This window comes from Pristiophorus japonicus, chromosome 11 (assembly GCF_044704955.1).
Source record: "Pristiophorus japonicus isolate sPriJap1 chromosome 11, sPriJap1.hap1, whole genome shotgun sequence".
Classification (NCBI taxonomy): domain Eukaryota; kingdom Metazoa; phylum Chordata; class Chondrichthyes; family Pristiophoridae; genus Pristiophorus; species Pristiophorus japonicus.
The window spans coordinates 103,836,991-103,848,874 of NC_091987.1; the positions used below are offsets into that span (position 1 = coordinate 103,836,991).

The window sequence follows — 11,884 nt, forward strand, 5'->3', positions numbered from 1 at the left end:
ACGTTGCGTCAACAACCTAGGCTAATTAGAAACACCAGTTGCCAATTTAGAGCTCATTCAACAGCTATTGCACTCCCATTGCATTGTGCCTAATGCTTTCTTAATACCCTCTCTTTCATTTAGGTGTGTTGCCTAACAGCAGGCATTGTGAAGCAGCAACATCTGCCACCTTCCCAAGTTGTGCATCATCAAGACCAAACAATAAATATAAGGAAGAACCTTACATTAACCCTGTGAAGCAAAACAAATTAGAAATATTACAGCCCACGCAGCATGCTATCAAGGAAGAGTGTAAGGTACTGTTCAAACATAATTCTCAGGAGAAATTATGCAATGACGAAAAGTATTTTTCAACCTCTTTGAATAATTCTTTGTTAGCTAAGTCAGACTGCGACGCAGCCAAGCCAATGGCAAGGATAAGCCAGCAACTTTTACCAACCCAAACACCATATGAACAAACTAGAAGGATTTGTATGAAAGAGCTCCAGTACGAACACGGCAACCACCACAAACCCAACCTGGACAACATGAATAATGTTAGAGACATGACAAAACTGAATGAAGGGAGGGTACACGAACAGCAGGAACCATTGGGTATGGGGACATCAGGACAAACCCAGCTCGGATCCTTAAGCTACGGTCAGTTCTTTACTAAGCATACCTTCCAAAGATCACCCTGCGCGGTTACAGGCTACATCATGGAAAACCGAGGACATGCTGCTGATGAGAAGAATTCTTTTGGCTATAGAAACCCAAGTCCAGCATTGAACTCTTCACCAGAAATGCACCAAGAACCTGTCCTTCCACATTACATAGGGACATCTGTCATAATAACAAATGGGAGGTGACAAGGAATCTACATGTGTATATAGAGGGCGCATTTGTTACAGAGTAACTAAACAAGAACTGTTGTTACATTTCCAGGTACCACACTCGGCCAAGTTTGCAGCTGTACTGGCAAACCATAAATAACTCAAAGCTCAAAATTCTTATTCCGTTGCCTTGAGTTGCTGATGCGTTTCTTTGTCTCTGGAGTTTAAAATCTAAACCAATATGTCCTAAGAAGACAAACACACAAAACGTTATCACTTGTGCAATATCCGAAATGTGGGCACATGGAACTGTTCACAGAATGTTGCATTACCTTTTTACTTGCATTATTGAAAATATGCTTGCCACCCCTGCTCCCCCCCCCCATTAATAGTGATTATCTTATTGACTTATATATAATGGACACTATCAATGTCAAACAGAAAGTTACTTCTTGTCTGCATTGTAAGGTCTTGTTTCAGATTCATGAAGGAATAATACTATGTATTAAATGATTGCAATGATCAAAATCAAGGTCCTTTATTGCTCCACAGTATACACAGGTTGTAACTGGCCCATGCATCACTCAATGTTGTAACGGAGAACTTTTATACAACAAACTGCTGCTTCTGCAAAACTCAGTGAGCACCAAGTGGTCTTTGCCAAGCTAAATTGTTTCTAAATCATAAATCAGATTAAATGGACAAGTATGGGAAACACTTGCAGAAAATGATCAGTGCATAACTACAGACTACTCCCTTGCTAGCCCCTTACCAGAACAGTTTCACATTGATGCCTCCAGTAGACCAAACCTAAAAAAACATGTAGCACATGTGCTGTCTCTTTAAAATACAGATGTATTTATCACAATTGTCACTCAAAAGTCAATGGTGAGGGTTTATTCACATTTTGAACAAAACAATTCAAAAACCTTAAAATGACATGTAAAGTCCACCAATTAAAAGGGAATGACACCAACAGGGGACAAGTTTTAGCACCATCTATTTAAATGACACTACTAAAACATATACTGATCAAGTTAGTTTTATTAATTATTACAGAGATTAAGCTAATATACAACTGGCAAACCTTTGGTCAATGCACACAAGCTGTTCAACTCAGGAATTTAGCAAATCATCTCAGAACATTTTAAAAATAATATATAAATATTAAATAGAACATTTTTGTTCTTGGGGGGGGGGGGGGAGTGGTGGGGGGGGGGGCACCCAAACTACTTAATGTGTTCATTCTGCAGAACTAGATTATTAATATCCATCTAAAATACATTAAAAATCTTACAGCTGCACATATTTTGCTCCAAGTGGCTAGCTGTTTATTAGACTTGCCCATTGACATTCTATGGGCTTTTGCACTAGAACTTCCTGTAAGCCAAACAGCGCAGCACCCTCTACAGAGCATCTGGGACTTATGTGAACAAGTTAAGTAACCTTAGCCAATCAGATTGAAGAATCGTTAATGAGCAGAACAGTCTGAACCAGGAAATGTCAGTTAGAATATTTAATTCAAAGTCAAATCAGGTACAGAAAGCGAAATAGAGGGAAACAAAGCTTGGATTAAGAGAGAGCGATAAAAGAGGCAGAAAGAAAAAGGTTAAAAAAAAATACACAGCAGCTGCATCCTTACCCCCGCAGAAGCTAAGCTGGTGAGTGAGCAGAGAAATTTTAAAAAATCTCCAACAATAATTAAAATCTGAAGGAATGAGACTCCACACTTGTAAATATTAATTTTCAGTGCCGGAGAGGTTTGTTTGGCAGTAATTAAGACTAACCATGCCGTTAAAAGAGTACTTACACTGGAATGGACAAGCCCAAACTTTTTCTGGTGAGTTTAGTCCGTATCTATGAAGTAAGTACAGCAACTTTACGCCGTTCAATGTATTTGAATGGTGAGTCGGATAGTGGGATGCCAAAGAACTGGAGGCGCCATGAGGAAAATCTTTTTTTGCGCAACAAGTGGCTAGGATTTGGAATGCACTGCCTGATAAAGTGGTGGATACAGTTTCAATAATAGCCTTAAAAGGGAATTGGTCAATATATCCTTCCTAAGGTGTGGTGCCCAGAACTGAACACATTACTCCAGCTGTGGTCTAACAAGGCATTGTATAGCTGCAGCATGACTTCTAATCCTTTGTATTCTAATCCTCGAAATATAAAGGTCAGCATTCCATTAGCCTTTTTGTTGATTTTTTTGTACCTATCCATGACAGTTCAATGATCTATGTATATGGACCCTTAAGTCGCCTTCAACCCCCACTACTTCTAGCTTTTCATCATTTAGAAAGTACTCTGATCTATCCTTTTTAGGCCCAAAGTGGATCACCTCATATTTGCCTACATTGAAATCCATTTATCACAGTTTTGTCCATTCAGTTAATCTATTATTGGGGTAGAAATTGGGCCGGAGATTTGGGCTATTTGCCCAACTTCTGCCCAGCGAATACCCTTGAAATTCTTACACCACCAGTGTAAGAGTTTTAAAAAAATAGCAAAATAAAATGTTAGCATTCACTATACATTAAAAACCCTGTCCAATAAGGTAAGTTTATTTTTAGCTCTGTTAAAATATAGTAAAAAAAAATTCAAAAAATATTTAATTAAATTACATTTTAATTAATTTTAAATATGTAATTAAAAATATATATTTATTTTGTGTGTTTGTGTATTTTTTAAGTGATTCCCAATCATACTTATGGGGTTTCTGTCTGTACAAACAGAAACCCCATAAATATGAATGGAAATTCCCTTTTTTTAGTTGGGCAAGCCCATGTCATCCCAGGGGCCCTTGCAAATTGTATGCACCCCTAGGATGAGTGGACCTCTACCCGCGGGTACTCAGAGAGGCTCAGGAGCGTGAATCTACAAACCTCACGCCCTTTTCTTTTGGATTCGTACGATCCTTCAAAAGGATTCTTGACAGATCGCAAGTTCTGGGTTTCAGTGCATGCCTAAACTTGGAACTTGTGGGGCCCTTACGGCCACGTGCAGACCTCGTATTCACCCATAGGGGCTGCAAATTCAGCCCCAATATCTCTTTGTAATGTTATGCTTCCACATACACTGTTTACAATGTCAGCTACCTTTGTGTCATCTGCAAACTTTGACATGTGGCTTTCTATTCCATCATCTAAATCATTAATAAATAGTGAATAGTCGTGGCCCCAACACAGATCCCTATGGGATGCCACTAGTCACATCTTGCCAATTAGAGTACCTGCCCTTTATCCCTACGCTCTGTTTCCTGCGCTCAACCAATCTCCTAACCAGGTTAATAATTTGCCCTCAATTCTATGAGCTTCAACTTTAGCAAGTGGAAGCAATTGAAAATGGTGCAAGACCAAGTAAACATAAAATACAAAAGCACACGTATAGGAAGAGAGGGCGAAGATAACATGAGAGAGAAATTAGAAAGGTGGAAGGGACTTACAATCATAGAATCATAGAAATTTGCAGCAAGGAAGGAGGCCATTTTGGCCCATCATGTCTGCGCCAGCTGACCAAGAACTATCCAGGCTAATCCCACTTTCCAGCTCTTGGTTTGTAGCCCTGTAGCTTACGACATTTCCAGTACATATCCAGGTACTTTTTTAAATGCGGTGAGAGTTTCTGCCCCTACCACCCTTTCAAGCAGTGGGTTCCAGACCCCCACCACCCTTTGGGAGAAAACATTTCCTCTCAAATCCCCTCTAAAACTCCAAACAATTACTTTAAATCTATGCCCCCTGGTGTTGACCTCTCTGCTAAGGGAAATAGGTCCTTCCTAGGCCCCTTATTATTTTATACACAATAAGCTCTTCCCTCAGCCTCCTCTGTTCCAAAGAAAACAACCACAGCCTATCCAATCTTTCCTCATAGCTAAAATTCTCCAGTCCTGGCAACATTGTCGTAAATCTCCTCTGTACCCTTTCTAGTGCAATCACATCTTTCTTGTAATGTGGTGACCAGAACTGCACGCAGTACTCTAGCTGTGGCCTAACTAGTGTTTTATACAGTTCAAGCATAACCTCTCTTCTCTTGTATTCTATGCCACGGCTAATAAAGGCCTTCTTAACCACCTTATCTACCTGTCCTGCTACCTTCAGGACCTGTGGACATTCACTCCAAGGTCCCTTTGTTCCTCTGCACTTCTTAGTATCCTACCATTTATTGTGTATTCCCTTACCTTGTTAGCCCTCCCCAAATGCATTACATCATACTTCGCAGGATTGAATTCCTTTTGCCACTGTTCTGCCCACCTGAACTGTTCATTGATATCTTCCTGCAATCTACAGCTTTCTTCTTCATTATCAACCACACAACCTATTTTTGTATCATCTGCAAACGTTTTAATCATACCTCCTACATTCAAATCTAAAGTATTGATATATACCACAAAAAGCAAGGGACCTAGCACTGAGCCCTGCGGAATCCCACTGGAAACAGCCTTCCAGTGACAGAAACACCCATGAACCATTACCCCTTGCTTCCTGTTTCTGAGCTAATTTTGGATCTTACTTGCCACTTTGCCTTGGATCCCATGGGCTTTTACTTTCATGACCAGTTTGCCACGTGGGACCTTATCAAAAGCCTTGCTAAAATCCATATGGACTACATCAAACGCACCACCCTCATTGAAATTTTTGAGGTAGCGAGGAAGGTCAATCAAATTAGTCAGACCCGACAGAAAATGCTGGAAATCTCAACGGGTCAGGCAGCAGCTGTGGAGAGAAGCAGAGTTAATGTTTTGGGTCGATGACCCTTTGTCAGAATGGTCATCTGACGAAGGGTCATCGACCTGAAACTTTAACTCTGCTTCTCTCCACAGATGCTGCCTGACCTGTCGAGATTTCCAGCATTTTCTGTTTTTATTTCAGATTCCAGCATCTGCAGTATTTTGCTTTTGTGTTGTTGTAGTCAAACACGACCCTCCCTTAACAAATCCATGCTGACTGTCCTAGATTAATCCGTGTCTTTCTAAATGAAAATTTATCCTGACCCTCAGAAGTTTTTCCAATAATTTTCCCACCACCGAGGTTAGGCTGACTGGCCTGTAATTACTCAGTCTATCCCTTTCTAAACAACGGTACGTTAGCAGTCCTCCAGTCCTCTGACACCACACCTGGAGCTAAAGAGGATTGGAAAATGATGGTAAGAGCCTCTGCTATTTCCTCTCTTGCTTCCCTTAACAGCCTGGGATATATTTCATCCGGGCCTGGGGACTTATCCACTTGCAAAGATGCTAAACCCAATAATACTTCCTCTTTCATTATGTTAATTTTATCTAATATTTCACACTCCTCCTCCCCGATTGCAATGTCTGCATCACCTCTCTCTGAAACAGATGCAAAGTATTCATTAAGAACCATACCCACGTCTTCCACCTCCACACAGAGATTACTTTTATGGTCGCTAATAGGCCCTACTCTTTCTTTAGTTATCCTCTTACTCTTAATGTATTTATAAAACATCTTCGGGTTTTCCTTGATTTTACTTACTAAAAAATGCTCTCTTCGCTTTCTTAATTTCCTTTTAATTTCACCCCTGCACTTTCTATACTCCTCTAGGGTTTCTGCATTGTTGAGCTCTCAGTATCCGTCAAAAGTCTCTCTTTTTTTGTTTATCCTGCCCTGTATGCTCTTTGACATCCAGGGGGCTTTAGATTTGTTAGTCCCATCCTTTTTCTTTAAGGGAACATATTTGCTCTGAACTCTCACAATCTCCTCCTGATTTACTTTCAAGCAGCTGTTTCCAGTCCCCTTTGACTAAATCACATCTCAGCTAAGTAAATTTGGCATTTCCCCAATTGTGAACTTGTATTCCTGGTCTATCTTTGTCCTTTTCCCTAACTACTCTAAATCTAACTAAATTATGATCACGAGTACCAAAATGCTCTCTCACTGATACCCCTTCCACCTGCTCAGCTTCATTCCGTAAAACTATTCAAGAACCACCCCCTTCCTTGTTGGGTTTGCCGTGTACTGGCTAAACAAGTTCTCGTGAATGCATTTTAGGAATTCTGAACCCTCTATACCCTTCACACTTATTTTATCCCAGTTACTATTAGGGTAGTTGAAATCCCCTACTATTACCGCCCTATAGTTTTTGCATTTTTCAGAAATTTGCTGACACATTTGCTCTTCTATCTCCCTTTGATTGTTTGGGGATCTATAGTACACAACCAGCATGTGTTTGCCTTCAAGGAGAATTGAGACAATGAAAAACAAGGGTAATAATCTCAAGAAAAAAGAAAGACAACCCTTTTTTCAAAAAGGAACTAGAGGGCGGGGGGAGGTTACATGCAGGTTAGGGCATTGGGAGTTCCATCAAGTGACTAAAGGTACACAAATTGCTTGTGAGAAGTGCAGAAGAAGGCATGTGTCTGGCTGCTGCATGAAGACAGGTTCTACTGGACCAATATGGCAGCTGTATCCCTACCCCTACAGGAGCATAGTTGGTGAGTGAGCATGGCAAGAGGTCAGAGGACCTGCCCAGAAGGTGGGATGTGTATTTACTGCCATTACCAGGAGTACTAATCAGTGCCAGGCTTGGAAATGCTAAATGTAGTGCATATTCATTACCTCAAACAAGACGTCCATCAGAAGTAGCCAAAATCTGAGCTCCCAAGCAATGTCCTTGGTACTGTGGCCATGACACAGTGTGGAGCAGAGACAGGGTGTGGTTCAAAACAGAAATTCAGAGATGGTAGATCAACAACAACAACTTGTATTTCGATAGCTCTGTGTACTAAATTGTTTTCTAAGCAGTTGCTCAGACCATGTCTCATTAAGCCTATATAAAATACATGCAATTTTTATTCTACAATATCATGTCAAACCATCTCAAAGTACTTCACACAATTAAAAAAAATTAAGTAGGCAAACTGCAATAAAAATGCAGGTCTTACTTTTTATTCTCTGCCAGTAGTGTCCCACAAACAGCCATGAGATGTATGACCAGTTATCTTTTCTTTCGAAGGTATTAGTTGATGATAACCATGACTCAGGGAGAACATCCTGTTCTTCCTCGCATAGTGCCATGGGATCTTTAACATCCACCTGAACTACCAGAACATGTTTATCTTATCTGAAAGATGGCACCTCTGACAATACAGTGCTTCCTCAGTACTGCACTGGACTGTCAGACTAGATTATGAGCTCAAATTCCAGTTTGGGGCCCATACCCACACATGATGTTATTGATTTCCTTTCAAGTCTGTCATCTGAAAAACCCACTTGAGTCAACATGCAAGTTGCTTGCTTTTAGAACGTTAAAAAAAAATCGCACAGTAAAAATCTCCCAAGATAGTAGTGTTACTCGGCAATCATCCAGATGCATTTGAGACGCTATTGAATTTAGACCAGATTAGATGGATAAAGTCCAAGATGAGTGGACTGAGCCCATGGTGACAATGCTAGAACACTCAAAGTGACTCACAAACATAAGCAACCATTATCAAAGTGTAGATGAGGATTACTGAATAATGTGTTCCCTCTTGCTCTGAGAGGCCTTGTACTCTTTCGCTTAAAAAATATATAAATATAAGACATTGTAAAAAAAAAAACTGATTGAGGTTGTGACTGTGGGGCAGAGAGACTTTTAAATATAGTCCTGATGTATATGGTAGATTTTTGGGCTACATGTGTTCCAATGGTTGCATGATCAGTTTTTAACTAGGGAATCTCAGATTTGAATTCCTTTACTGCAAAAAAGGCCCTTACAATTAACCCCCTTACTCAAGGAGCTCATAATTTAACCCATTAAGCCCCATTCTGGTGAATCTGCACTGTATCTCCTCCAGGGCTAATATATCCTTCCTGAGGTGCAGGGCCCAAAACTGAATGCAGTACTGCAGCTGAGGCCTGACCAAGGCTCTGTACAATTGAAGCAACATTGCAGAGGACAGAGGGAAGGGAGAGATAGGCCAGGGAGGAAGGGAAAGGAAGAGCAGCTTACAGGCCACAAAGGTAGAGCATAGTAAGAGCGCAGAGACGAGTTGGACGTCTGGGGTGAAGACGGTTTGCCAGAAGACTGCAGGGTGGAGCTGAAGCCCAGAGGAAGCAGCCATACCGCTGCAACCAGTGACCTGGACAGAATAACGAGGGGAGGAGGAAAACACAAAGGGCATATGGAGGCAGAGGGGGGCAGAGAAAAGAAGAGGGAGAGGGAGAAGAGTGGAAGGGGGGGGTAGAGGAGGCAGGATGGGGGAGAGAAATAGAGAAGGATTGAGGGAGAAGGGGAGGAAAAAAGGGGAGGAAGAAGGGACATATAAAGGTAGAAGGGGTGAAGGTGAAGGGAATAAAAGTTACATTTTATAAACACTTTAAAAATTATTTACCACAAAATTAACATTTTAGATTTCTAAAAGCAGTGTGGCACAGTAAAAAAAATAAACCTGCCCTACTTCAGAAACACTTGATCACAAACTTAAAATGTAAATGTATAAGTTATACATGGCTCTGAACTCTCAGTCACACAGAGGGAGCCATCTCACATAGTCATATACCTAGGAAGATCTTGCAAGTTGAAAGCAAGAATACCTTACGAAGGTTGCAATCTTGCACTGGGAAAATCCACATTTCTTATGAAAAGTTAAACAAAATCGCTATGGGCTGGGATTCCCAGAGTTCTTCAGTACTTTTGCAGTGTGTGCCGGGGATACACTGAAATCCAAACCTATAAGCGATCAGCTACTATCCACAGTGAAGAAACTCTGACAACCTACAAATGGCAATCTCAACTTTCTCAGATCAACTACAAGAGAAAGAAAACAATTCTAAGCATCTTGAAAGAGAAAACTTGCTGAATTGGGCTTCCAATCCACAACAGTGATATTTGAGAGCTGGTATTTGCAGCAATATTAAAGACAGGGGTAGGCAGACAGACTCTGAGATTCTTCAATAATAACAAGTATTATTGCGGATAATTGGAGTTGAGGTACAGATCAGCCATGATCTAAAGTAAATGGCGGAATAGGCTCGAGAGGATGAATGGTCTACCCCTGCTCCTATGTTGAGCTTTGAGTCTACCTTTAGCCTTAGCTATTTTATCACCAATCATGAAGTACCCTGTATGCATTTTGCCTATTTTTTTCTACTCAGTGCTTCTTCAGATCAATTCACTTTGCGCCACCATTTATAACCTGAAGGTTGGTCAGTGCAAGGACTTCAATGTGCCTGCATTTCCAACAGATAATCACATAGTGGCTTCCAAATCCCAGCGCAAAGCACTCTCTTCTCTCTCCAATGTTCCAATCTGACATTCATCTTCACTACTCAGTGACCAATGTAAGGTCACTTTACATCTGTGTCCTCTGGTACTCGACGGGTTGAGAACCAGAGGACACAGATTTAAGGTGATTGGCAAAAGAACCAAAGGCGACATAGAAACATAGAAAATAGGTGCAGGAGTAGGCCATTCGGCCCTTCGAGCCTGCACCGCCATTCAATGAGTTCATGGCTGAACATGCAACTTCAGTACCCCATTCCTGCTTTCTCGCCATACCCCTTGATCCCCCGAGTAGTAAGGACTACATCTAACTCCTTTTTGAATATATTTAGTGAATTGGCTTCAACAACTTTCTGTGGTAGAAAATTCCACAGGTTCACCACTCTCTGGGTGAAGAAGTTTCTCCTCATCTCGGTCCTAAATGGCTTACCCCTTATCCTTAGACTGTGACTCCTGGTTCTGGACTTCCCCAACATTGGGAACATTCTTCCTGCATCTAACCTGTCTAAACCCGTCAGAATTTCAAACGCTTCCATGAGATCCCCTCTATTCTTCTGAACTCCAGTGAATACAAGCCCAGTTGATCCAGTCTTTCTTGATATGTCGGTCCCACCATCCTGGGAATCAGTCTGGTGAACCTTCGCTGCACTCCCTCAACAGCAAGAATGTCCTTCCTCAAGTTAGGAGACCAAAACTGTACACAATACTCCAGGTATGGCCTCACCAAGGCCCTGTACAACTGTAGTAACACCTCCCTGCCCCTGTATTCAAATCCCCTCGCTATGAAGGCCAACATGCCATTAGCTTTCTTCACCACCTGCTGTACCTGCATGCCAACCTTCAATGACTGATGTACCATGACACCCAGGTCTCGTTGCACCTCCCCTTTTCCTAATCTGTCACCATTCAGATAATAGTCTGTCTCTCTGTTTTTACCACCAAAGTGGATAACCTCACATTTATCCACATTATACTTCATCTGCCATGCATTTGCCCACTCACCTAACCTATTCAAGTCACTCTGCAGCCTCATAGCATCCCCCTCGCAGATCACACTGCCACCCAACTTAGTTTCATCCGCAAATTTGGAGATACTACATTTAATCCCCTCGTCTAAATCATTAATGTACAATGTAAACAGCTGGGGCCCCAGCACAGAACCTTGCGGTACCCCACTAGTCACTGCCTGCCATTCTGAAAAGTACCCTTTTACTCCTACTCTTTGCTTCCTGTCTGACAACCAGTTCTCAATCCACGTCAGCACACTACCCCCAATCCCATGTGCTTTAACTTTGCACATTAATCTCTTGTGTGGGACCTCGTCGAAAGCCTTCTGAAAGTCCAAATACACCACATCAACTGGTTCTCCCTTGTCCACTTTATTGGAAACATCCTCAAAAAATTCCAGAAGATTTGTCAAGCATGATTTCCCTTTCACAAATCCATGCTGACTTGGACCTATCATGTCACCTCTTTCCAAATGCGCTGCTATGACATCCTTAATAATTGATTCCATCATTTTACCCACTACCGATGTCAGGCTGACCGGTCTATAATTCCGTTTTCTCTCTCCCTCCTTTTTTAAAAAGTGCGGTTACATTGGCTACCCTCCACTCCATAGGAACTGATCCAGAGTCAATGGAATGTTGGAAAATGACTGTCAATGCATCCGCTATTTCCAAGGCCACCTCCTTAAGTACTCTGAGATGCAGTCCATCAGGCCCTGGGGATTTATCGGCCTTCAATCCCATCAATTTCCCCAACACAATTTACCGACTAATAAGGATTTCCCTCAGTTCCTCCTTCTTACTAGACCCTCTGACCCCTTTTATACCCGGAATGTTGTTTGTGTC

At 41.6% G+C, this 11,884-nt stretch overlaps 1 protein-coding gene across 1 annotated transcript in view; it reads left to right on the top strand.

Annotated features, from left to right (window-relative positions):
• The window catches only part of LOC139275814 (single-minded homolog 2-like), a 109,833-nt gene extending 108,537 nt beyond the window's left edge, over positions 1 to 1,296 (top strand). Inside the window, exon 11 of the mRNA XM_070893022.1 lies at positions 124 to 1,296. Within this exon, the coding sequence (XP_070749123.1) occupies positions 124 to 848 (725 nt within the window). The 3' untranslated portion in view covers positions 849 to 1,296. The remainder of the gene's footprint in view (positions 1 to 123) is intronic.
• Positions 1,297 to 11,884: the final 10,588 nt, after the last annotated feature.